General features: G+C 40.5%; 1 protein-coding gene across 11 annotated transcripts; it reads left to right on the top strand.

Annotated features, from left to right (window-relative positions):
* Positions 1–75: 75 nt before the first annotated feature.
* Positions 76–27,981, top strand: Znf322 (zinc finger protein 322). Of its 11 annotated transcripts, none has more exons than XM_047558060.1 (5): positions 76–355; positions 1,338–1,431; positions 12,512–12,586; positions 22,052–22,142; positions 23,745–27,981. In XM_047558060.1, the coding sequence occupies exon 5, from the start codon at positions 23,927–23,929 to the stop codon at positions 25,130–25,132; it is 1,206 nt and encodes a 401-aa protein (XP_047414016.1). In that variant the 5' UTR covers positions 76–355; positions 1,338–1,431; positions 12,512–12,586; positions 22,052–22,142; positions 23,745–23,926; the 3' UTR covers positions 25,133–27,981. The 11 variants fall into 11 exon arrangements, 10 of the variants coding, with proteins under 10 accessions (XP_047414016.1, XP_047414010.1, XP_047414009.1 ...); XM_047558054.1 differs by lacking the exon at positions 22,052–22,142 and adding an exon at positions 1,158–1,233; XM_047558056.1 differs by lacking the exons at positions 76–355; positions 22,052–22,142 and adding exons at positions 694–817; positions 1,158–1,233.

Raw genomic sequence — 27,981 nt, 5'->3', positions numbered from 1 at the left:
GCCCCGCGTGGGCCCCGCCCCCGACGCCCGCCTCATTGGCCGCGAGGCCCGCGGAGAGCGCAGGGCGCACGTCACGTGGCTGAGGGCGGGGCTGAGGCGGCTGCTGCCCAGCTGGGCCGGACAGCTCCGCGCGCCGCGGCCTGGTGGGCCCCGAAGGCCCCGCGGACTGCGGCCCCAGCCGAGCTGCGCGGCGGGGGTGGCTCTGGCTCCGTTGGCGTCCCAGGCCCGCTCGCCTTCCTTCCGAAAGCCGGGCGCGTCGCTCCCCGCTGCCGAGCCTGCGGTCGCCGCGCACCGGATGCGAGCGTCCGCGAGGCACCGGAAGTGTCCTCCGAGGCCGAGGGGCGGCGCGGCGCGAGTGAGGACCGGGCCGGGTGGGCTGGGCGGCTTGCGGGCGGCGCGGCGCGGGTGAGCGCGGGGCCGGGCGTGCGGGGCGGTGCGGGACGGTGCGGGACGGTGCGGGACGGTGCAGGCCCGGCCTGGCCGGCGGGTGCGCGCAGCTTCTGCGCCGCGCCGGGGACCGTGGGTGGCCTCGGAAAAGTTGGACGCACGGCCCGGGGGCGCGGTCGTCGGGGCGAGGGCGGGACGCGCCGCTGCGGGCGTGCGCGGCTGGTATGGACGCGGACGGGCCCGCCTTCAGGGAGACGCGCCGGGCCGCCCGAGCCGGTTCTTGCGTGCGTTCCCTTCCCGTCGCCTTTCGGACGCCGGCGTTAGAGGCAGCCGCGTCCTTCTGGAGGCCGGCGTAGAGGCAGCTGCGCGGTGCGCGCGATCACGCGCACACCGCGGTCTGCAGGGTCGGAAGAAGGGCCCTGGACCAGAGGTGGGGAGAGTGACGACTGAAGCAGATAGCAGGGCGAAACGCAGGGCCTCGGGCTTTGTTGTGCGGCCGAGTCCAGCGTGAGGCTTGACGTTTTGTGTGGAGCAGGCAGGTCAGGAAGGAGCCTCTGAGCAGCCACTGCTTGCAGGAAGACAGCGTGAGCAGTGGTGGAGAGAGGTCTTACGCTTGAAGGACGCTCACAGGGCTGGACGGTAAATGGGGCCAGTATTTACTCTTTTTGTTTTTTCCAGTTCTAGAGATGAAACTCAGGGCCTGCACGTGTCAGGCAAAATCCATCAGTGAGCTACACCTTAAGCCCTGTTTTTGTTTAATTTTGAGACAGGTCTGGCTAAGTTGCCTGGGCTGCCCTGGAACGCGTGGTCCTCCTGCCTCAGCTTGCCCAGTAGCAGGCATCATAGGTGTGTGCTGTGGCCCCGGTTTGGGATCAATATTTAAGTGCCTAGCTCTAGAAAAATTATAAATATCACGAAGTTATCTTGAACATTTTTTATTTTTCTTTTAGGAGAGGGAGGATTTGAGCATTGTGAGTAGTTCTGGACTTGAGACCTTTTGGAGCCAAAAGGAAGACAGTAGACGACAGTCTTGAAACTTTAATGGTAAGTGGCATAACAGGCTCTGTTTTTTCTTTTTTCTTCTCTCTCTTGCTGTGGTTTTGTTTGTTTGTTTTGTTGGTACCAGAGATTGAACCAGGGGTGCTTAACCACTGAGCCACATCCCCAAACTCTTTTTGTGGTTTCTTTTGAGACAGGGTCTTGCTAAGTTGCCCAGGCTGGCCTCAAACTTGTGATCCTATACTTCAGTCTCCTGAGTTGTTGGGGTTAGGTGTAGGCCTTCCCCACCCTAGACCTTGGGTTTTTATGTAAATGTAGGTTTGAGGGCAGAACAGGAAGGAATGGGAGAAAACACATGGAGAAGAGAATGGCCTTCCTTAGCTCTTAACATAGTAAAAAAGTAAGACTGAACCCTGTCCTTTCAATTCAGGGGTATGTTCTAATCCTTTCTGTCTTTCCTGTGTTTTCATGACTGACTGACAGTAATTGCTTATTGCTTATGTCACACAAAAAAGGTAATATGTCCAATGCTGAGGCAGGCTCTGGAGTCAGAAGATGTATATTTAACTCCTGACTGCTACTTAACCAGCTGAGTTCTTGGGTGATTCGCTAACTGCCCTGAGCATCAGATTTTCTATTGTAAGGTGCAAACACTGGTATTAATACCTCTTTTACAGGGTTCTTGGGAAGATTAAATGAGGTATCCCTAACCAAGGGCCTATATAGTCAGCACTATTTATTTCTTAGGAATGCTTTAAATAATGACTTTAATTATCTCATACATACTTTGACTATAAAGAAAACCTTGAACTCTTAAGCTCTGTGATTTAACCTGTCTGCTTGAAGTTTTGTTGCCTGCCTGGTTATTTTGTATATTCTGACCCTAGACTTGAGAATACCAATTTCTTCCTAAGATGGGTTAAGAGAAGCATTGTAAAGGGAGGGTATCCTGGAGCTAAATCTTAAAGGATGCGTTTGGGTTTGCCAGATGGACCAGTCGGGACTACTGGAGATCCAAGGATGATGGCCCTTTTTTGTCCTGATATTTGTTTGAATTTTTTATTCATTTAACAAATGTATTCTAGATGCTAGGGATATTGCAGTGAACAAAAGATTAGGTACTGCCTTTAGTAGATGTTACATTCTAATAGAAGAGTCAGATAAATGAACAACTGCAAAATGTGTGTTACAAAGTTGAATTGAGAAAAGTGCATGGAAAGAATTAAAGTAGGACAAATAACTTGAACTGTTTTTAGATAAAGGTAGTCAAGGTGTGCTGCTTTTGAGGAAGTAATTTTCAGACAGAGTTGTGAATCAAATAAAGGAACTAGCAACATGCAGGAATAATGATTAGGCAGAAGGGAGAAGTGCTAAGGCTGTGGTGTTCTGTGAGACTGAAGGTAGGCAGAGATGACACATTTTGTAGGACAGTAAAAACCGGCTATGTCCTGAGTGTGATAGGAAACAGCGTTTTAAACTGTGGAAGTATCATGGTCTACTCTGAGGTTTGACAGCCAGTCTATATTTTATAGGTGCTGACACAAACATGAATGGGAAAATGACTTCTTTATTTTTATCAGTTTTTTTCTTCTTGGTGCCCTATACTTTCTTGACTACTTACAGCAGATATGATACTTTAAACTGATTACTTTAGTGGATAATCAGATTAGTTTACCAGCCCGTGACCAACTCAGAATCCTTTATTTCCACTGAACTCTCCTTTTGAACTTGATCACTTTTGTTTTATTTTATTTTATTTTTTTGCATAGCACTGGGCATTGAACCCAGGGCCTTGTGCTTGACAGGCGAGCACTTTCTGAACTGAGCTATATCCCCAGCTCTGAACTTGATCACATTTTAAAAGACAAAATTCCCATAACCCTACCATTTTAAACCACCTATTTGTCTGCATGCCTTCATATCTACTTAGTTGTGATTCTGAATTGATTGTTCCCTTATAATATTTCTCCATATTTTTCCCTTAATTTTGCCATGATCTTCCTATTAATCGTTAACTGAGTTTTTTAATTTAGTTTATTATTTTAATGGGTTTTGAGCAAGACTTGACAAAAGAGTCAAGTACAAAGAATGAGCTCAATAAATATTAGTGGTTAGCACACGCCTGTATTCCCAGCAACTTGGGAGACTAAAGCAGGTTGCAAGTTCAAAGCCAACCTCAGCAACTTAGTGAGATCCTTTCTCAAAATTTAAAGAGGGGAGGGCTGTGGATGTTGCTCAGTGGTTAATGGCCCCTAAGTTCAGTCCCCAGTAACCCCGAAAGTGTTAGTGGTTTTGTGCATGTGGAGGTGAAATCAAAATAAGAGAACTTATTGTTTGTTGAATATCTACTGAGACCCAGGCATTGAACTTAGTCCTTTATCCATAGTGTTTTGGTTCTCATAGCAACTCCTTGAAGCATGTGTCTTACCTAGTTTGTCAAAGAAGTTAGGAAATTTAAGTAACTTAGCCAAGTTCTTCCATCTATTAAGGAGCACAGTGAAAATTTGAACCAAAATCTGATTTTAGAGGTTAAACTCTCAGTTTTAAATGAGAGTTAAAATATATCAACGTTTAGCTACTATGTCTTTAAAAAAGTTTTTTTTTAATATTGAAATAGTTTCAGACTTTTAAAAAATTGCAAAATAGTACAAAGAATGCCTATATAACCCTCACTTGTGTTCTTTTAATGTTAACATTTTATCATGTTTGCTTTATGATTTTGTATATCTGTATATACACACAGATATATACAGGGGTCTTTTTTAAGCATTTGGAAGTGAACTGTGACTTAGTGCCACTTAAACTGTGAGAGAAGTAAGTTCTAAAGTCCTAACTTCCCTCCTGTGTATACATGTACAAGGCTGCTAGCTACCTGCTATTCTTGGGAGAATTGAGAAAATAGTTTTTCAAATATATTTTCTGTAGTGTTTCATTCTCTCCTGGAATCCTAATTGAGGAAATTATTTATTTCCTAAAATCAAAAATATTCCTTAAATTACCAGTATAATATCAAAATCAGGAAATGAACATTTACACAGTACCGCTATCTAATCTACAGACACTATTCAAATTTAATCAGGTGTTCCAATAATGTTGTTCTTAGCAGAGGAGGGTCGTCTGTTATCCAGGATCCAATCCAGCATCATTTATTCTGTTTAAGTATGATGTTGCCCTTTATTGTGCAACATGTTCTCAGACTGTGATAACCATGGCATTTGTTGATAGAGTGTCCCTTAGTCTGGGAATGCCTGAGGCTTCCTGTGAGTGGATTCGGTTTCCTGGTTTTGGCATGGTGCCACAGAGGTACTGTGTTCTTCTCTGCAGGGTTAGAAGGCACCTGGGGTTGCTTTATCTGGTTACTGGGGATGTTGACCTTGGTATCTTGGTTGAAGGTGAAGTCTTTCCGATTCCTATACTGTGAAGTTACTCTATATAGTCTTTGTGATTAGACAGGGGGATTGTTTTTAAACCCCACCGTTTCTTTTACATTTAATTGCTGTGAAAAGCCTACTTGTTCCTCTGTGAGTGCAGAGGCCTGGATCCTGGAGCTGGTTCACTGCTGTCGTTACTTGTTTTGTTCTGCTGTGCTTTGGGTTTGCACAGGGGCAGCTCCTTCGTCCCGGTTCCCGGGCTATTGTGGCACACCTCTGCTTTCTGAGCACCTCCTTACTTTCTGGCACAACAGGATATTCCAAGCTCATCTTGTAGCTTCCAGCTCTGTAATCAGTCATTTTGCCAAGAAGTCCTGTTTCCTTTCAGTGGAGAACCAAAATCTGGCTCTTGGTTTACTCATTGCCACGAGGATTTCATTTTTGTGACTTCTCTGCTGATAGTACTAGAAAAAACCACAGACATTTCACACATACAGTACCTTTCTGTCTTCTCCCTGACCTCATTCTGGTGTCTGCCTCTGATTCCAGTTAAACGGTACGGAGTTCTTTCTAACCTTTTCTGTTTCTGTAATTTCCCTGATAGTGGGGAATCTGGGTGCCATTACTCACAGCACATTCACATGTATTTTTTTGTTCAATCCAGGATGAACTTTTAACTAGTGTATCCCACCACCATGAGGAAAGAAAACAAAAATCCTAATTAGAGAGTTCAGTAATTGCTTTTGTTGTTTTGGTTTTTGGTTGGTTTTGGGTTTTTTTAGTACTGGGGATTGAACCTAGGGTGGTTAACCACTGAACCACATCCCCAGCCCTATTTTATATTTTATTTAGAGACAGGGTCTCTCTGAGTTACTTAGGGCCTTGCTAAGTTGCTGAGACTGGCTTTGAACTCTCAGTCCTCCTGCCTCAGCCTCCCAAGCTGCTCAGATTACAAATGTGCCCGGTGGCACTTGGCTCTCAGTACTTGCTTACGGCTATTTATCTTTGGTTTGAGTTTATATAGTCCCAACACTGCATTACTGTGCTAAGAATTGCTTTCACACCCTTTTCTGGGTGGTGGTTTTTCATTTGAAACACAAACACATTCGTTTTTGAATTGTATTTTAGTTTTCTCCCCCATTTTGTCTACTAAATTATTTGGTTTATTCATTTATTAGTACATAAAATAATATGGTTATAAAAGTTTCACTGTATATACACAAAAACATTATTAAAGAAATGTGGCTTTTCTTCCTCCTGCCTTTAACACCACTTTCATTTTCTTGTCTTTGATCCCATTTTCACTTGCCTTGTGATGATGATCTAACCCATTAGTTGCATGTTTATCTTTTCTTAATTTCTTTTTAGCCAAATAGATGTTTATATAGCTTAATTTCTGCTTTCTTACATAAAAGAGCAGTTTTTTTACACTTTTCTTTTTAAAATATGCTGGAAGTCAATTTGCCTCAGTTCATAAAGATTTCACTCAGTTCTTTCTTACAGCTGCATAGTACTCCATTATGTTTGTTTATACCATAGTTGATTCAACCACTTTCCTATATTTTAAAATATTTTTCAGTTATAAGCAATGTACAATGAGTAACTATGCTGTGCTGTGTAATTTTATATTATTGGAGGTATATCTTCAGCTTTTTAGAAATCGGATTGCTGAGTCAAGAGTAAATGTCTGGTTTCATTTTATATCTTCACATTTCCTTCCAGAGAGGTTGTACCAGTTTACAACCTCCAACAACTGGTGTGTCTGTTTCCCTGCAGTCTTGACAGCAGAATGAATTGTATCTTTTGATGTATGCCAATTTGATTGGTGGAGAACAGTATTTGTGTACTTCTTTTGAGGACTTTGTAAATAAACTTCATTTTTTTATAGTACCTTGAGATTCACAGCAAAATCAATCAATGAGTGTAGAAAGTCCCCTCCAAGATGCATGTAACACAGTGTCTCCCTCTGCTGATACCCCACCCCAGAGTGGTGCATCTTTTACAGCCTGAACCTGCCACCATCACACCACCATCACTCAGACTCCATGGTTTGCATTAGGTTTCACTTTCATGTTGTACTCTGGGATTGGCACATGGTTATGGACATGTGCCTACCCTTTATCTAGAATTGTTGCACTGTTTTAACTTTCTCATTGCTCCACCTATTTATCCATCCCTTCTCATCTATGGAGATAATGGTATGACTTTTCTCCATACAAGCTATTATATTAATGGGCTCCCAAATATTGAAGGATTTCCTGATACTGAACCAATCTTGGATTCCTTACCCACTTGGTCATGGTGTATTATTTTATTAATGTGATGTTGATCTTTGTTAGTATTCCTCATTGATAGTGATACTGGGCTGTAAATGTTTTTGTGCTCTCTTCATTGGGTTTAGTTTGTCAATGTTATTTTTGTTTCACATACAAACAAAACATGAATTTTATTTTTATTATTCCAAAAACAGTTTTTAATTAGTGGGTCTACCTGTCTGTTTTGGTGCCAATACCATGCCATTTTTGTTACTATTGCTCTATAGTAGAGTTTAAGGTCTGGTATTGTGATACCTCCTGCATCACTCTTCCTGCCCAGGATTGCTTTGGCTATCCTGGGTCTTTTGTTCTTCCAGATGAATTTCATGATTGCTTTTTCTGTTTCTATGAGGAATGTCATAGGGATTTTAATTGGAATTGCGTTAAATCTGTATAGCACCTTTGGAAGTATGGGCATTTTGATAATATTAATTCTGCCTATCCAAGAACACGGAAGATCTTTCCATCTTCTAAGGTCTTCTTCAGTTTCTCTTTAATGTTCTGTAGTTTTCATTGTAGAGATCTTTCACCTCTTTGGTTAGATTCTTTGGTTAGATTGATTCTCAACTTTTTTTTTTTTTTGAGGCTATTGTGAATGGGGTTGTTTTCCTCATTTCCCTTTCAGACGTTTCATCGCTTATGTATAAAAATGCTTTAGATTTATGCATGTTGATTTTTATATCCTTCTATTTTGCTGAATTCACTCGAGGTCTCAAAGTTTTCTGGTGGAATTATTTGGATCCTCTAAATATAGAATCATGTCATCAGCAAATAGTGACAACTTGAGTTCCTCTTTTCCTATTTAGATACCTTTAATTTCTTTAGTCTGTCTAATTGCTCTGGCTAGTATTTCAAGGATGATTTTGAATAGAAGTGGTAAAAGAGGGCATCCTGTCTTGTTCCAGTTTTTAAAGGGAATGCTTTCAGTTGTTCTCCATTAAGAATGTTGGCTGTGGGCTTAGCATAAATAGCCTTTTCAATGTGGAGCTATGTTCTGTTTTTTCTAGTGTTTGGAGCATGAAGGGGTGTTGTATTTTGTCGAACGCTTTCTCTGCATCAATTGAAATAACCATATGATTCTTAACCTTAAGTCTGTTGATGTGATGAATTACATTTATTGATTTCCGTATGTTGAACCAACCTTGCATTCCCAGGATGAACCCCACTTGATCGTGGTGCACTATATTCTTAATATGTTTTTAGATCAGTTTGCCAGGATTTTGTTAAGGATTTTTGTGTCTATATTCATCAAAGATTTAGTCTAAAATTTTCTTTCCTTGATATGTCTTTGTCTCATTTGGGTATGAGGGTGATATTAGCTTCCTAGAATGAGTTTGGTAGGGTTCCTCCCTTTTCTATTTCCTGGAATACTTTGAAAAGTATTAGAATGAGTTCTTCTCTGAAGGTTTTGTAGAATTCAGCTGAGAATTCATCTGGTCCTGGGCTTTTCTTGGATGGTAGATTTTTAATGGCTTCTTCTACTTCATTGCTTGATATTGATCTGTTTAAATTGTGTATGTCCTCCTGGTTCAGTATGGGAGGATCATATGTCTCTAGAAATTTGTCGATGTCTTCGGTATTTTCTGTCTTTTTGGAGTATAGATTTTCAAAGTAACTTTTCATTATGCTATGTATTTCAGTGGTGTCCGTTGTGTAATTTCCTTTTTCATCATGAATTTTAGTAATTTGAGTTTTCTCTCTCCTTCTCTTCGTTAATGTGGCTAAGGGTTTGTCTATTTTGTTTACTTTTTCAAAGAACCAACTTTTGTTTTATCAATTTTTTGAATTTTTTCTTCTGTTTCAATTTATTGATTTCAGCTCTGATTTTAATTAGTCTCCAGGTGTTGGAGTAATTTCTGTTTTTGATTTTGTCATTGATTTCTAATTTCATTCCATTATGATCTGATAGAACACAAGGTAGTATCTATTTTTTTGCATTTACTAAGGGCTGCTTTGTGGTATAACATGATCTGTTATCGAGAAGGTTCTGTGTGTTGCTGAGAAGAAAGTGTATTTGCTCGTGATGGATGGAATATTCTATGTATATCTGTTAAGTATAAGTTATTGATTGAGTTCTATGGTTTCTTTGTTTAGTTTTTGTTTGGAAGATCTATCCAGTGGTGACAACCATGTGTTAAAGTCACCCAGAAGTATTGTGTTGTGGTCTATTCAATTCTTGGAATTGAGAAGGATTTGTTTGATGTACATGGATGCACCATTGTTAGGGGCATAAATATGTACAATCATTATGTCTTCCTGATTTATGCTTCCCTTAAGCAGTATGAAATGTCCTTCTTTATCCCTTCTGACTAACTTTGGCTTGAAGTCCACTTTATCTGAAATAAGGATGGAAACCCCCCACACACACTTTTTTACTGAGTCTGTGTGTGTGGTAGGTTTTTTCCCTTCCTTTCACCTTTAGTCTGTGGATGTCCTTGTCTATGAGATGAGTTTCTTGAAGGCAGCATATTGAATCTAATCTGCCAGTCTGTGTCTTTTGATTGATGAGTTTAGGCCATTAACGTTCAGGGTTATTATTGAGATATGATTTGTATTCCCAGTCAATTTGGGCTTATTTTTGTTTTTTAACTTGTCTTAGTTTCTCTTGATTGTTTTTTCCTTTAATTTAGTTCCTCCCTTTGCTGACCTCCATTGTTGTTTTTCATTTCCTCCTCATGGAATGTTTTCTTGAGAATATTCTGTAGTGCAAGCTTTCTGTTTGTAAATTCTTTTAACTTTTGTTTATTATGGAAGGATTTTATTTCATCTTCAAATCTGAAGGTAAATTTTGCTGACCATAAGATTCTTGGTTGGCATCCATGTTCTTTCAGAGCTTGAAATATGTTGTTCCAGGGCCTTCTAGCTTTTAGAGTCTGGGCTGAGAAATCTGCTGATACCCGTATTGGTTTCCCCTATATGTAATCTGATGCTTTTCTCTCGCGGCCTTCAAAATCCTGTCTTTATTTTGAATGTTAGGCATATTCATTATAATGTGCCTTGGTGTGGATCTGTTGTGATGCTGTGCATTTGGTGTTCTGTAAGCCTCTTGTATTTGATTTTCCATTTCATTCTTCAGGTTTGGGAAATTTTCTGATATTATTCCATTGAATAGGTTGTTCATTCCTTTGGTTTGTATCTCTGTGCCTTCCTCAATCCCAGTAATTCTTAAATTTGTTCTTTTCATGATGTCCCATAGTTCTTGGAGATGCCGTTTATGATTTCTTACCATCTTCTCTGTTCGGGCAACTTTATTTTCAAGATTAAATATTTTTTCTCCTTTGTCTGAGGTTCTGTCTTCCAAGTGATCTAGTCTGTTGGTGATGTTTTCCATTGAGTTTTTTATTTGGTTTATTGTTTCTTTCATTTCAAGAATTTCTGTTTGGTTTTTATTGTTGTTGTTTTGTTTTGTTTTGTTTTGAGACTCTCTCTTTGTTGAAATGATCTTTTGCTTCCTGCAGTTGCTCTTTTAACTGCTTATTGGAGTGGTCATTCATTGCCTGCATTTTCTCTCTTCTCTCATCCTTTGCTTCATGAATCATTTTAATTATGTATATTCTGAACTCCTTTTCTGATATTTCTTCTACCATGCTGTCACTGGATTCTGTTAATATAGAATCTAGGTTTGTTTAGATCATTTTCTTCTCTTGTTTTTTCATGTTGTTCATGTATCTTCTCATCTAGCAGTGCAGATCTGGGGTATTGCAGTTTCCCCCCATAGGCTTATAGTGACCCTATAGGTTTCCAAAATCTTTTCTTTAAGGGAGATCAATATAAACGGTGCCCAGTACAGACAATATGCAACCCTAACCCAAATAACCCCTATGAAGACATTAATAATATTGTCATAATAAACAGAGAGGATGAGTTCAATTATTATCTACAGTATAACAAATAGATTTGCAATAAGGTCTGCAGTTTCTAATGGAGGACAAAAAGGATGTAGCTGTTAATGGGATAAGAAAAGAGTATATAGAAGTTCTAGGTCATAGAAAGAGTGAAAGTGTAATCCAAAGAAGTTGGTTGTTGGCATGAGAAAAGAGTGAAAGAGACTCTGAGGAAATAGGTAAACAAAAGGAAAATAGAGTGAGAAAAGTAAAGAAATAAAAGCTTAAAAAATTTTCAAAAAGGAGAAAACAGTCATATAGTATTCAAACCTCCCAGTCTTCAGTAGCCTGATGCATGAGAGGTACCTGACAATGAGCTTCCAGTCTCCAGCAGGCATCTCAGGATGGTATTTGACCCACCTACCAATGGGAGCTACCACTTCCAGGATAATCCAAGATGTCTGCTCTGGCTTCCAAATGTGTTGGCAAATGGGGAGCTGCAGCTCAGGGTGTAGGTGTGGTCAGCTGGAGGTCTAGGAGGCAGGTAGTGGTTGGTTGGGCTGAGGGGTCCTGGAGACGGTGCTCTGTCAGTCCAGCCAGGGGTCCTGCAGGTCCTGGCTGTTGTCTCAAAATGGCGGCGGCCACCTGTAACCAAACCTGCAGGTACTGTGACAGTGAACTTCCAGGCAACAGCAGGCAGCTGGTGATCCACTGGAGGTCTGCTGGCTGTTGTCAAATGATCGGCAGGTGAACCTCGGGTGTTGGGTGATGGGTAGCTGAAAGGCAAGCAATGGACAGGCAAGAGGCAGGCAAATGGCCATGATAGGCAGTGAGCAATATGCCCTCAAAAAGTAGTTGATATGCTGGCAGATTGCAGGTGATCGCAGTAGACAAATGGGGTAAACAGCAGGGGATCGATAAGCAGCAAAAACTGCTTCACTGAGAAACAGATCCTCTGCTTGAAACCCAATTTATGGAGTGACAAGGAACGCAGCCTCCCTCTAGTCCGCCATCTTGGATCTTTCCCCTAGTGCCTTTTTGTAGGATAGATCTTTGATGCCTTTCTAACTAGTCTGTGCAAATTGTAGTTTTAAAATATTCTATATCTAGTGGGGTCGATTTTTGATAAATTGTGTTTCTTGAGAAAGCAGTATATTTCACAGGTTACATTTGGAAATTACATTTATTTAGGCAGAGATCTGCAATACTGTCTTGTACCTGTTTGTTTCTGTTTCAGTGGTTATTCTTGCTCATCCTGTTTTATAAATGTGTTTTCTCCCTTGTTTTCTTCATTAAGTTAGCTAGTGGTTTATCTGTTTTTCAAAATAAGCAGAATTTTTATTTATAATTAGATAATAATGTTTTTCTTTAGTTTTATTTTTTCTAGAGAGTCATGGGGGGGTTGGGACTATGGTTACTCTACACAATTGAGTTTGAGGGCTTAAAGGAAATTCGTCTTTTTTTTTTTTTTTTTTTTTTCATTTTTTCTTTATTTGCTTTTTTGCAGGAAACTCTTAAGTTTACCTGTTGTTATGTCCTTTGAAGAATAAATGATCTAGTCATGTATCCTTCCACTTATGGCTTTTTGTCCTTTTCATGTCCTTGTGTTTTGCAGAATGTTATCTGCCTTGAGAAATCAAATTCTCAGGACCAGGAAGTAAATGCAACTTTTCTTCTGTCTAGATTCTAGGTAAGTTATAGTTTCTTCAGTCTTTTGAAATGTGTCTTCTCCCAGACAAGTGCCTATCCCCTATAACATTTCAGTCCTTTCTCCTTATCAGGTAAGGAGAGAAATAGAATTTCAATGAGAATTCATTGATGCATAACACATTATTAAGCACCATCCTTATGCCTAGCACTACTCTCTATACTAGGGAAAGAGCACCAATGAAACAAGCACCCTTTCCAAATTTTTAACAGGTGATAAACTAATAAGTGAATTATATAGTACTTTAAAAGGTGATAAGGACCATGGAGAAGAGTAAAGCAGTATGGGGGATGGGTAGTGCTGGAGTATGGGTGAAGACATAGTCGTTGAAGGAACTGACAGGGAGCCATGCACATAGCTGGAGGAAGAGGCTGTAGACAGAAGGGCAGTAACCCTACGTGGAGTGTGTCTCGATGAGGAACACCTGGGAGGTGGTCATGGCTGAATTAGAACACAGAGAAGCGAGAAAAAGAAGCTCAGAGAGACTTTCTGGGCCATGGTGAGGACCCAGTGGAAGAGGACACCATTGAGGACAGTGATTGCGCTGGCTGCAGAGTTGAGAGTTGAAAGTATTGGGAGGGCAGGGGCTCAAGGATGTGTTAGATTGCGAGGACTACATGACAAGATGCTGGCGACTGGCGCCTTAAAGAACATCATAATGTTTTCATAGTTCGGTAGGCTAGAAATCCAAGATGAAGTTTCTTGTGACGGTTTGTTTTTAATCTTCCTTTTTTTTTTTTTAAATGGAGGGTTATATATAGTAGTTGGGTTCATTTTGACAAAATCATACATGCATGGAATTGGATCACAGTTCCTGTTCCACTTCCTCCCTTCTTCTGTTCCCCCACCTCCAGTTCTCCTTACTCTTTCCTCTCCTCCCCAATTCTCCTTCCTCTGCTCTGCCTACATTCCCCTTTCACTCATTTATTTATTTTTGATTTGCTGTTTCTATATATACATATAGGTGAAATTCCCTGTGTGTGTTTATACATGCACCTAATGTGAAAAACATTAGACCCTTGATTTTTTGCGACTGGCTTGTTTCACTTAGCATGATGTTCTCCATCTCTACCCATTTACCAGAAAAATGCCATTATTTTATTCTTTTTGACTGACTAAAACTATTGTGTACTTATCCACTTTTTCTTAAACCACTCATCCATTGATGGACATCTGAGCTGGTTCCATAACTTGGCTATTGTGAATTGTGCTGCTGTGAACATTAATGTATCACTCATACTAGTGTGCTGATTTTAGTTCTTTTGTACATACGCAAAGGAATGGGATAGCCAGGTGGTATGGTGGTTCCGTTCATAGTCCTTTGAGGAATCTCCATACTACTTTCCAGAGTAGTTGTGCTAATTTGCAACCCACCAACAATGTATGAGCGTACCTTTTCCCCACATCATTGCTAGCATTTATTTTTGTTTGTATTTTTGATAATTGCCATTCTGACAAGTAAGATGAAATCTTAGTGTAGTTTTGATTTGCATTTTCCTGATTGCTGGAGATGTTGAATATTTTTTCTTTTTTTTCTCCTTTGGCCATTTGTGTTTCTTCTCTTGAGAAATGCCTGTTTAGTTCTTTTGCCCAATCGTTGAGATAGGGATTTACTTTTATTCTTATACATGTGGTTATCTAGTTTTCCCAGCACAATTTGTTAAAAAAGCTATCTTTCCTCCAACGTTATATTTGGCACCTTTGTCACTTATCAGATGACTGTATGTGTTTGTCTCTGTTTTCTATTCTGTTCCTGTTTCTTTTTGTCTATTTTGATGCCAGTACCACACAAAAACTCTATAGCTCTGTAGTATAAATTGAGATTAGGTATTGTGATGACTCCTGTATTATTCTTGTTCAGCATTACTTTGGCTATTCTGGGTCTCTTATTCTTCCAAATGAATTTAAGGACTGTTTTTTTCTAATTCTTTGAAGAATGTCATTGGCATTTTGATGGCAATTGCATTGAATGTGTATATTGCTTTTGGTATTATGACCATTTTGATAATATTTTGTCTGTACAAGAACTCAATATTTTGTCTATTCAGTTTTCATTGTAGAGATCTTTTACCTCTTTGGTTAGATTGATTCTCCAGTATTTATCTCTTTTGAGGTTATTGTAAATGAGATGGTTTTCTTGATTTCTTTCTCAGCAGAATCACAGTTGGAATATATGAAAGCTACTGATTTATGAGTGTTGATCTTGTATCTGGCTACTTGGCTGAATTCATTCATCACCAGTAGAGTTTTTGGGGTCTTCTGGATGTAGGATTATGTCAGCAGTGACAGAGAGAGTTTGACTTTTTTTTTCATATTGTATCCCTTTAATTTTCTTCTCTTACCTGATTGCTCTGACTAGTGTTTCAAGAAGTATATTCAGTAGAAGTGGTGAGAGTGAACAACAAAGACCCTTTTTGCATCATTGAGATGATTGTATGATTCTTGTCCTTAGTTCTGTGTAAGTGGTGAATACATTTATTGATTGACATGTTGAACCAAACTTGCATTCCTGGGATGAAATCCATTTGATCATGATATATTGGTGTTTTTTTGAATGTAGTTTGCTAACATTTTATTAAGAATGTTTTCATATATGTTCATCAGGGATATTGGTCTGTGGTTTTCTTGATGTGTCTTTATCTGGTTTTGGTATCAGGGTTATACTGGCTTCATAGAATATGTTTGAGAATGTTCCCTTCCTTTCAATTTCATGGAATTTGAGAAAGACTAGTGTGTGTTCTTCATCAAAGGTCTGATAGAACTCAACTGAGAATCTGTCTAGTCCCAGGTTTCTCTTTGTTGTGGGCTTTTAATTGCTGTTTCAATTTCATTACTTGATATTGGTCTGTTTAGGGTTTTCTCTATCTTCCAGGTTTGGTCTGGATAGGTCGTGTGTGTCTAAAAATTTGTCGGTGGCTTCTGGATTTTCCAGTTTGTTGCAGCATAAATTTTCAAAATAATTTCTGATGACAATTGAATTTCAGGAATTTCTGTGGTGATGTCCTCTTTTTTGTCTCAATTTTGTTGATTTGGGTCCTGTCTCTTTGTTAGTTTGGCTAAGGGTTTATAAGTCTTATCTTTTTGAAGAATCTGCTGTTAATTCTATTGATCCTGTGTATTTTTTCTTGTTCTCTGTTTCATTGATTTTGGCTCTGATCTTAGTTATTTTATCTTCTACTAATTGTGAAATTAGTTTGTTCTTCCTTTTCTAAGGCCTTGAGGAGGTAGAACATAAGCTTATTTGTTTGGAATCTCTGTTTTTAATGTAGGCACTCAATACTATATGTTTTCCTCTTAGAACTGTTTTCATACTGTCTCAGAGATTTTGATATGTTATCTGTTCTCATCTAAGAATTTCTTGATTTCTTCTGTAATTCATTCTTTGTTCAAAAGAATATTAACCTTCATGTGTTTATACAATTTCTATAATTTTTCTTGCTATTTATTTCTAATTTAATTCCATTATGGTCTGATAAGGATACACAGAATTATATTGAGTTTTTTTTTATTTATTTATTAACATTTATATTGTGACCTAGAATATGGTCTATTGGAAAAGGTTCCGATGAGCTGCTGAGAAGAAGGTAAATTCAGCTGTTTGGGGGTGAAATATTTTGTAGATATCTTTTATGGTACTGTTTAGATTGGAAACATCTTTTGATTTTATGTTTGGATGACCTGTTGGTGAGAGGGTGTGTTGAAGTCACCCAGTACAATAGTATTGGGATCTATCTGGGATTCAATGTCAAGAAGCGTTTTGTTTATTTGTTCATTTTTAATGTAATTAGGTACACTGACATTTGGGACATATATACTTATTGCTTTTGTTATATCTTCTTATTGGATTGTTCCCTCTACCAGGATATGACCTTCTTTGTTTCTTCTGATTGATTTTTGCTTGAAATCTTTGTTGGATATGAGAATAGCTATTCCTGCTCATTCCTGCTTGTTTTGGGACTCTGTTTGTATGGGATATTCTTTTGATTCTTTTACTTTCAACCTGTGAAGAGTGTCTTTGCCTATGAAATAATTCTTGTAAACCTCACATAGTTAGATGCTGTTTATGTTAACCTACGTTTATTGGGGTGTTGAGACCATTTAGGTTCATTGTTGTTATGAATGTGTGTTGATGGTTTTCTGCCATTTTGTTTTGTTTGCTATATTTCATTCTGTCTGGATTCTCACTCAGTTTGTTACTCTTCTATTGATCTTTGCATGTTTGGGAGCTTTGGGATTTGTTTGTGGGTTCCTCTGTGTACAGTGTATCTTTGAGTATTCTTTATCATGCTGGATTGGTGGTCATTCTTTTAGTTTTCTTGGTCACAGGTTTTTATTTTCCCATCAATTTTGAAAGAGGGCTTTGCTGGGTATATCAATCATGGTTTGATTTTTTTTTTCTTTTTCTTTTTTTTTTTTATCTTATAGTATCTTATTCCAGGCCCTTGGCCCTCCTTGATTTTAGGTTCTGATTTGAAAAATCAGAAGTTAGCTTTATTGGTTTGCCTCTAAATGAGCACTAATGTTTCTCAATTGCAGCTTTTAACATTCTTTTCCTATTTTTTGGGTTGGGGATTTTATTTTTTGATGTGTCATAGCTTGTGTTCTGATCTGGTATATTTGGAGTTCCATATATTTCCTGTGTTTAGATGTCTATCTCATTTTTTATATGGGGATAGTTTTCTGTTACTATCTCATTTTAAATGTTTTTAATGTCCTTCACCTCCTGTCTCCAAGATCTCTTCTATCTCAGTGACTCTCAGTTTTAGTCTCTTCATTAAGTCCCAGAATTCTTGAATATTCTGAATGTATTCTTTTTTTTTCCCCCTTGCATATTTGAGTACTCAAGTTCATGTACAAGTAAATTTTTAATTATTTATTGGGTCTTTTCATTTCCAGGAGTTCTGATTGGTTTCCTTTTCATCTCTTATTTCTTTATGGAAATGGTCTTTCATCCCCTATATTTGCTCTCTTAATTAATTCCTTAGATCTTCTTTTAGTTCATTGAATATTTTAATAATCATATTTTTATAATCTTTCTCTGGATTTCCATCCACTTTCATATCTGTGGAATCCTTTGTTAGGAGATTGTGAATTCAGGAGAGATTTGATTGCCTGTTTTCTCACATGTTCAGAGGTCTTGGACTTGTGTATCAATTGAGATATATTCCCTTCTTCTTCTACACACATCCTTTTGTGTATAGTTATCTTTTCTGTTGTGGGACTTCTGTTTTTGGTATATGAATTGATGTCCAGGGCTAGGACCTGAGGACCTCTTCTTATTGTTCCTTCTTGGAGCCTGGTTGTTGGTGTGCGTTTTTTTGTCTCCTTGTTGTGAGTTGAAGTAATGTTGAGGCTTGCGTGGGGTGAGATTGACATTGCTTGACTCTCTTCTGTGTGAACTTGAAATGCCCGCCAAAGGAAGAGGGGAGCCAGGAATAGCACTAACATCCACACCAAATGCACAACCTTAAGATAAATGTCTGGTGTCTGTTTTGACATCTGTAACACTGATTGCCACTTGTATTGGAATGGTGGGATCAGTGTTTAACATTAGTACCAACAATAAAAAACTCAGAACTACATCAGGCATTCAACAGCAACTGTCTACTATATCGTCCACTGTGCTAATAATCCAGCAATGTGAATGGGATAGGAATTATATAAACTATATAATTCTATTATTTTGTGGAATTACTGTTTCTGACATAAAGATAAAATAGGGTGGAAAGGCAAAAGAAAGTTTGAAATGTTTTAAAAGTGAATAAAGGCAAAGAAGATCGCTTGCAGATGTCAACTATAAGGAAGAAGGAATAAAAAATTAAGAAACAAAATGAGGAAGAGGGAATAGGAGAATGTGGCTGCTAGTTGGCGAAGAGAGTGAAGAAGGGGTAATAAGAGGGACAAGAACCAAGGTATGAATAAACCAGCAACTATAAGATCAAAACAGCTCAAACCCCATAGGATTGTACTCCATCTAAGGCACATGAAGGCTAAATAGTAAGTACAGGAGAAAGCAATTAATATGAAAGTTAAATTATATGAATATGTATTTTCTGAACCTATCCATTCACACAGTGAGAGAAAATACACACACACACGCACAATCTTGAACAGTGGAAAAAAAAGTAAAAAATCATATGATGAAATGATGTTGGAAAAAATTTTAGAAAGTTAAAACTTAAAAAAATAAAGAATAAAAATAATTAAGTGGAATATAAAGGAAGAAAAGAAATAAGGAAAGAGAGAATCTTAATGAGAAATAAAGGGCTTGTTTCTGCTGTGGCAGTCAGAACTGTTGGCAGGGACGGACTTCTTACGTTCATGTTTGGCTCTAACCCTTGGGTCAAGGGCTGCGGTTGAGTCTGATGTCTCTCTTCCTCATCTGACTGCCTGCCACGAGTAGCAGCTCTTCATGTCCAGCTAGGGTGGGGTAGACTGGGCAGCACTGGTGTACTATAGTAGCAGGGATGGCACGGAGTTCTGGAGTGGCAGCTCTGTACTCGGGTTTAGCCTTGGTTGGCCTTTGGGACTCGGTGGGTACCTAAGATACAATGCATCCCCTGTTACTGGGGATGTGCTATCTCTGCTGGACCTCTGGATCTCTGGGGCCTCTGATACAATCCCAGTCTTTAAATTGTAAGGACTAACCCTCCGCAAGTTTCAGCTTCACCACTGTGAAGGTAAATTCCCAGGAGTCACCCTGGAGTGCATGCGCTCCCACGTAGCCACTCTTGAGTGTCTTCCCAGTAGCTTTTACAGGGCCCACGACAAAAGGGACTTCTCATCTGGTATTGGGAGCCCGTGTGGTGCAGGCACAGCTCTCTTTGTGCCTGTCTTAGTCACTCTGGCTCAAGCACACTCTGGAGGTCATCGCAGCTTCCTTTATGTGTTCCCAATCTTCTGACTCTAGTTCCCAGGCCACACCCAAGGTCATTTCCAGCCAACAACTTTGAGTCCCACTGAACTTTGGGCCTTGTAGTTTTTGGTAGCTTGCTTTTTTTTTTTTTTTTTTTTTTTTTGCAGTGTGCTGGGAATTTGAACCCAGGGCCTTGTGCTTGCGAGACAAACAGTCTACCAACTGAGCTATATCCCCAACCCTTTTGGTAGCTTTTTACTGAACCACTTCCCCACCAACGGTGTCCATTAAGATCAGCCTCCCCTGTAATCCACAGGTTTCCCTAGCCAATTTTTTAAAAAAATTTTTTGTTGGTGGACATGCCATCTTCCCTCTCTGCCTTGTTCTCTCCCCTCCCTCTAGTGGCCACTGCTCCCTCTACAGGCAGCCAAGCTGGCACATCTCTAATAGTTTTGTATTCTGTTTGTTCTGACTTGTATCTCTGGTTTCTTTTACAGTCCAGTGTTAGGTTTCAGTGAGTTCCCTGAGCTACTCACCTCACTGAGGGGCAGTCTTCCCGCTTTGTCAGTCTGGTTCCAAGGAACTGCAGGCAAGTGCACCATCCTCTAACGAACCGCCTTCTCCTCTGCCCTACGGCCTCTCTGGAGACCCTGTGTTTAAACATAGCTACTCTCTGAGAGAGTAGGGGTTAGAACTTCAGTATATGAATTTGAGAGGCAGCACACAGTTAAGCCATAATAAATGAGAACCAATTAGGAGGTTACCGTGATAGTCCATGTGAGAAACGAAAGTGGTTTGGGCCACAGGTTGGTAGTATCAGAAGTGGTGAAAAGTGATTGGATTTCTAGATTCATGTGTTTTGAAATGGAGCCACCAGATTTGTTGATGACTTGATTGTGGGATGTGAAGGAACAGAATGCAGGATGACTTCAAGATTTTGGCTTGAAGAAATAAAGGATGAATTTTTTATAAACTGGAATGAGACAGGTGATGGTTGGAGTTGATCTCTAGCTCAGTATCAGTATAGGTCCTCTGATGACTTTCTTTGACTTGTTTTAGTCTGCTTTTTTGTTGCCGTGACCGAGAGACCTGCAAGAATAGTCAGAGGAAAAGTTTATTTGGCTCACAATTTTAGAGACCTCAGTATGTAAACAACTGATCCATAGCTCTGGGTCCAAGGTGAGGCAAATCATGGCAGAAGAGCACCTGGGACATGACTTAACACAGATGGAAAGAGCTCTGCACATGGACAAAATGTGCAACGCCAAAGGCATGCCCCCAGTGACCGACCACCTCCCTCTGGCTGCAGCCTGCCTGTCAACCATTACCACCCCGTTAATCTAGTCAAGTGAATTAATGCAGTGATTAGGTTAAGGCTCTCATAACCCAGTCATTTCACCTGCAAACTTTCTGGTATTGTAGGCATGAGGTTTTGGGAAACACCATGTATTCAAACCATGACAAGCTGTACGTCAAGAACTGATTCTCGGCATTTAGCTTGTAAACTGTAATAATAGGAATAATGTTCTCTGTGACACTTTTGACTTCGACGCTTTATTGTGGCAGGGACAGAGCATGCTCTGGGGCGTAACACATTGTGTGTTTGTGGTGATACCTGATAACTATGAACTAAAGGCCCTTGGTGCATAGATAAGCAGTGCAGGGTTTCATGGACACACAGTTCCGGGCTGTCTAGGAGACTCTGACCTGTGTGTATGAAACACGGCACTCTGACTCAGCATCTTGGTAGTAAATGCAGAGAGAAGTTCTTATTAGCCGATGGGTTCATGTGCTAGAAGGATCAAGTTGTAGATGCACTTCCTAGGTCACCCATTACCAGTGAGCAGAGAGAAATGGTCTTGCAAGGAGTTCTGTGATACCTTGAGGATCACCTGAAGGATGTGATTTTGACTGGAGAAGGTGTGTATGATTTCTAGAACATGCAGGAGCACAGAGAAAGGATGGGTATTTGGAATATGAGATGCAGTCACTGTGTTTAGCACAGCATGCTGTTTTGTTTAGTTTACCTGCTTTCTTTTCTTAACTGTCTGACCTCCTGAGTCTTGTTGGCTTTCTAGCACGTTTCTCTCTGTGTCCCTCTCTGGTCACAGTTGTGCGTTTCTTATGGATCTGCATGTCTTAACTGAAGAAACCGCACTACTCGCAGCCCATTCAGTTCTTCCCCTTGTCCTCTAATACTAAATTTCAGAACATATCTGAGTTGGCATGTGAAGCCGTGGTGTGTTTTTTTATTTCTGTAACTTTTTCTTATTGCAAGAGCGATCACTGTGATTTGCACAAGGAAAGCATACAAGTTGCTGAGTGAAAATTAGAAAAGTGGTTAGCAAAGCCATAGTAGTACAAAACCACCCACTTGATCACATACCAAGAGGTAACAGCGTGCTGAGTCTTCTCCGTCCTTTGACTTACTGCCTTCTGAGTGCAGGTGCTCAAGTCCTTGTGCTTTCTGGTGTGCTGGAGTCATGGAACTTCAGTATTGTTTTCATTCACAGATGAACATTTAAGCTCCAATCCAATATCAGTTTCTTAAACAAGGGGCCTTTCTGATGAACTGTGGACTCTTTCCCCAGAGTAATGGACATGTACTGAACGGCACCTTATGAGTTATCTAAGACCCCCATGGATGCCAGATAAGAGTTTCCTTTCCAAGTTGGAACACAGGTATGTGCCAGGCACTGTCCTAGATGCTAGGGAAACTGCAGTGCACAAAACAACCAACAGACATCAGAGGAAAATCCCTGTCCGTTAGGAGCTTGCTTAACATCCTGTGGAGAAAAGCAAAAGAGGAAAAGAGAGACAGGGTGTTGCATGTGGGTCAGCTGGGGTGGAGATGTGTTATGATTTAAAATAGGATGGTCAGGAACGGCCTCACTGAGAATGTGACAGTTGTGCAGAGGTGGGGAGATGAGGGAGAAAACCTTGAAGATGCGGAGGAAGAGCCCTCCTTCCAGTAGTAACCAAGGTGTGCACACCCTGAGTGGGAGTGGTCTGGCTTGTTGGACAGCAAAGACAAGATGCCTGTCGAGCAGAGAACCAGTCAGTGTGGTGACCGGGAGGCAGACTTGCCAAGGCTTGTAGGTTTCTAACAGGAGCAGTCACAGGGGGTGGTGAAGGTGAGTGTGGGGTTAGAGTATGTTCCAGAAGCCTTGGAAGACAAGAAATGGAGGCAATGAACAGATCAATTTCTTTTGAGGAGTTTTATGTAAAGAGTAACAGAGAAGTGGGACGTAGCTTGAAGTGAGGTGGTCTTGTTGGTTTTTAGAAGAGAGATAACTGCCAGTTTGCTAAGTAGAATGATCCAGTAGAAAGAAAGAAAATGAGAATACACAAAGGAGAGTAGAATTTTGGGAGAGATGATCTTGTGAAAAAGGCAGGCACAGTCCAGCACCAGTAGCAGTGTTGACCTTGGACTGAGCCAAGGTTAAGAAGGAACAGTGGGGACCACGAGAGGCTGACTGAGGTGGAGGGAACCTGCAGGTTGTCTGTCTCTGCCTCTGTGTGTGTTTCACTGTTTTCATTTTGCTTCCATTTTCTTAGTAAAACAGGGCGTACAAACATCAGCTTACACTCCTCAGGCGAGGATGGCAGTGTCAGTGTGGGGGTCAGACAACGCAGAGGTCCTGGAGAGAGTGCCAGGGAAGGACGCAGAACTGCCCTTGGTTTGCTTCCTCCTCTCCTGAACGGGCATGCTCGTGGCCTAAGAGCCCTCTTGGTTTTTCAGCTGAAGCAAAGGAAAGAAGAGCCCTGGTTTTGAGATTCCCCAGGTTCATAGAAGAGTTCTTATTGGTAGTTTCTCATGTGTGTGTCTCATTTTAAATTAGTAGAGAGGAAACCAAATACAAGTTGAGCATTCCTATTCTAAAAATCCTAAATCCAAAATGCTCAGAAACTGAAACTTTTTAAGTGCCAATATGATGCCATGAAAATTCCACACAATGAAACTTTTTTCATGCACAAAATTATTGAATATTTTATAAAGTTGCCTTCAGACTACATGTATAAAGTATATACCAAAAAAAAATTTTGTGTTTAGACTTGGGTACCATCCTTAAGACTTCTCATTATATGTGTGCAGATATTCCAAATTCTGAAAGTATCCAAAATCCAAAACACTCTGTTCTCAAGCATTTTGGATAGGGGATGCTCAATCCTTGTAAAACAAAAAGACTTACAGATCCTGATACAGAATTTCTGTCTTTCCTATAGTGATTTTAATTTTAAAGATTCTTAATGTAGGAATATATTATCTTATTTGTCTTACAGGTTTGGAGATACCAAGTAAGAAATCCATGTATATGATGCTGGAAACTTGCAGAGGCAGACTGCCCATGACTGAAAGGCTTGGCATAGATGGACCTTCTAAGTCCTTACCAAGAAAATGACTAAGGAGGCAGGGATGGGCCAAGAAGACCCATGGAACACGCCCTAGGAGAGAGCCATAGAAGATGTACACTTCAGAAGAGAGATGGGATCAGCGAACTCAGAAAAGGAAAGTTCACGCGCGCCCTCAGAAGGGTAAGAAGATTTTCATTCATGTGCGTCAGATTGCTCCAATAGATAATCAGATATACGAGTGCCTTGAACGTGAACGAGACTTCTGTGAAAACTTAGCTCTTATTATGTGTGAGAGGACCCACACTGGGGAGAAACCTTACAGATGTGATATGTGTGAGAAAACCTTCATCCAGAGCTCAGATCTTATTTCCCACCAGAGGATCCACAATTATGAGAAACCTTATAAATGCAGCAAATGTGAGAAGAGCTTTTGGCACCATCTGGCCCTTTCAGGACACCAGAGAACACATGCAGGTAAAAAATTCTATACATGTGACATTTGTGGCAAGAATTTTGGTCAGAGCTCTGATCTGCTTGTTCACCAGCGAAGTCATACAGGCGAAAAACCGTATCTGTGTAGTGAGTGCGATAAGTGCTTTAGTCGAAGTACCAACCTAATAAGGCACCGAAGAACTCACACAGGTGAGAAGCCATTTAAGTGTCTAGAGTGTGAAAAAGCTTTCAGTGGGAAATCAGACCTGATCAGCCACCAGAGAACACACACTGGCGAAAGACCCTACAAGTGTAACAAGTGTGAGAAGAGTTATCGACACCGTTCAGCCTTCATTGTACATAAGAGAGTTCACACCGGGGAGAAGCCCTACAAGTGTGGTGCCTGTGAGAAATGCTTTGGCCAGAAGTCAGACCTTATTGTGCACCAGAGAGTCCACACAGGTGAGAAACCCTATAAATGCTTGGAATGCATGAGGAGTTTTACTCGCAGTGCCAACCTCATTAGGCACCAGGCAACTCACACTCACACGTTTAAATGCCTTGAGTATGAGAAGGGCTTCAGCTGCAGCTCGGACCTTATTGTGCATCAGAGAATTCACGTGGAAGAGAAACCACATCAGTGGTCTACATGCGAGAGTGGCTTCCTCTTAGGTATGGACTTTGTCGCCCAACAGAAAATGAGAACTCAGACGGAGGAGCTGCATTATAAGTACAGTGGGTGTGAGAAAAGCTTTCACCAGAGCTCAGCCCTGCTCCAACATCAGGCAGTGCACATTGGTGAAAAACCATATATCTGTAATGTGGGTGACAAAGGTCTCGAGCTCAGCCCTCCTCATGCTTCAGAAGCCTCACAAATGTCTTGACCAGGCAAGAATCATGATACCATGAAAAATAAAATTACACATCATAGAGCTCATTGGGATCAAGAACCCTAGGTGAATCTCAGCCTTGGCTCAGGGCTCAAACTTCAGTGGGGACCAGAGAGCCTGCAGTTGTGGGAAGCATGAGGAATGTGTCACCTGGAAGTGCCACCCTAACAGCCACTCCAGTGAGAAACTCCACAGAGGCTCTGAGTCTGGGAAAGCCGTAGTCTGAGCTCGCTCCCCTGCAGGATTCACACAGGTAGGAAACATGCAGTGCACATGAGAGCTCTCTAGCAGGGCTCAGCCCTCCTCATTGCAGAGAAGAGCTTTTTAAATGCCTTCAGTGTCAGCAGAGCTCATACAGGATGTACATCTCACTGGACACCAGAAAACCCATCTGGGGAGAAGCCCCAGCAAGTGTGGAAAAAGCTTCTAACAGAACTCTGACTTTCTTACCCACCAGAGAAGACATACTGGTGAAAAATCGTGTATTTGTCTTGAGTGTGACAAAAGCATTAGCTGGAGAGTCTTCCTTGGGTTTGAACCAAAAAAAGAAAATAGAAAAAAAATCTGAGGAAAGATCTTGTAAGTGTCTGAGAAAAGCTTGTTGGGGGCTCACACAGGTGAAAACCCACAAATACCTGAGTCTGGAGAAGCCTTGCTAGTAGCTCCTTTTTTATCGGGCTTAAAGAACCCATTCTGCAGAGAAGCTTGCCTCATTAAGAAGTCTAATTGTTAATTGTGGGTGAGAATCTGTGTATATATAGTACTTGTAAGAACTGGTCTCAAACTCAGTTGACCCATGTGGTAGAACATTAAGCGGAGTCAGTATGGAAATCATTTTTTAGATACCCAGAAGCTTGTTCTGGGAAGAGCTGGGGCAGGTCATAATAGACCTGATGGGTAACTCAGGTAAAGATACTTTTCTTTTATCTGAACCACTTAATGATTGCTTTATTTTCACTTTTTAAAATTCAGAAATCCAATAAAGGAAAGGACTGTCACCTTGCAGTAGAAGACATGGCATGTGTCACTGTTTGGGAAAGGAGAATACTGATCTTTTCTTTGTTTCACCCTTGGCTAGAATGGGACTAGTGTTCTGGTAGTGACATAGGAACCCTTCACTGGCTGTGAGAAGCGCCTAGAAGCCAGGAAGTAGTTATCCTAAATTAAGTCTCCCAACAGTTTCAGCCCCTTTGCAGGATCGACCTATAAAAAAGAATACTTAGCTTTATTGTATATTGAGGCAAACCTCAGAATTTCTCTTTTCCCTAAAACATCTTCTGGGTTATCGTTAGTATTTGAAATTTCAAATTTAGGGATTCATTTCTTTGCAACTCTAAATACAAATTATAGGATAATGGTTGTGATGTGGTCAGTGTCCATATTTTTTGACTTGACTTATTGTCCCTTTTAGTGATAAATGCCATCCTTGGGTTCCTGGCTGAATGGCTAGGGGAAGGCTGAAAGAAAGGTCACACCTGAGTGGGCTCAGCGAGACTCCCGGTGGTGCCTGTCGATGGAGGACCAAGACTGGTTCCACTCGGAGCTTCCTGACACTTCACAGCTGGCATTTCTCCATTATCCTGCTGTTTGTAGCAAATCAAGCCTCATAATGATACATCTTTTCATTTATTTCAGTTCTTCCAAGGAAAGAGAAAAATACATTTTAATCCCAGGGAAAGGATTGCAGTCATCACAATATAAGGTATATATATATATAGGCTTGGAATGCAGGATTCTAAATGCTAGAAGGGAGTAAATGGTGGATCCACTGGAAGTTTAAGAATAAATGCTCGTTTCCCATTTAACAGGGTAGTGGTTGTATTTAACGTTCTTTAGAAGTAACAAATATCCAAGAATTGAAAAACGTTCACTTCTCAGGTTTTTTTTCTCCCATCAGATTAAAAGACATTTAATACAAATACTTCAAATTCCTACAGTATTTGGAACTCTACAGGCAGGTGAATGATTCGTTTCTGGTCAGAGTCCTTTGTTTTTGGTTGACTTCTCTTAGCAGACCCCTGAACTCCAGAGGGATTGGCATTGGATTCATGGAGTCGGCCCACAGCTGCCTTGTGTGAGACGGAAGCTTTGATCTAACGGTGGGCTAGTGAGCCTGATAGTCTTAGGGCTGGTGGTTGTAACTCTTAATGATATCAAAGAATCTGATTCTGGAACTTTTTCTTTTAGAAAATGCCCTGTTAAGTTTTAGTTGTTTCGACATGTTTCCACAATTTTTATAAATGGCTCTTATGTCATGAAAAGTTGCCCAGTGTGATAAAACACAAAGGATGTGTTTTTTCCTTTGGTGAAGGTCATGCCTATCCCTAGTATGACAGTTGTAACACCTACAGGTCTTAGGGGTGTGGCATGGCAGTGACAAAGATGGGTCCTTTTGGCTGCTTATTAGTAATTAGACCTTGGAGAAGGGACAGAATAGGTGTCATCAGCAGGCCGGTGCCATGCCCCTTCTCTCAACTCATCTTACTGGTGATTTCTCTAGTTTTAAATGAACCATGGGCCATCCCTCAAGTGGAGATCTTTGCGGGTGAGAAACAGGTCTGAGGGCCGTTAACCATGGGGGAGAGGCACTGGATTGGTATTAATCGTATAGCCTAACCTGAGGTTGGAGAGGACCACTTGGGAGCCTGCAACCAAAACTAGAAGGTAACTTCTGGGATGGATGGAGGTTCCCTTGAAGCAGTGCCAACCTAAATCTACCTCAGGTAAGTAGTTAGAGTAACTTTTTCAATATTTCAGACCAAATGAGAAATTGTATTCAATGTATTCCTATGCTTAACGTTTTGTTTCCCCTTAATTCTTAAATAAACATTTGTGAAAAACTC

Source organism: Sciurus carolinensis, chromosome 7 (genome assembly GCF_902686445.1).
Source record: "Sciurus carolinensis chromosome 7, mSciCar1.2, whole genome shotgun sequence".
NCBI lineage: Eukaryota > Metazoa > Chordata > Mammalia > Rodentia > Sciuridae > Sciurus > Sciurus carolinensis.
Note: the sequence above shows the minus strand (reverse complement) of the source record. Positions and strands in the feature narration are given on the sequence as shown.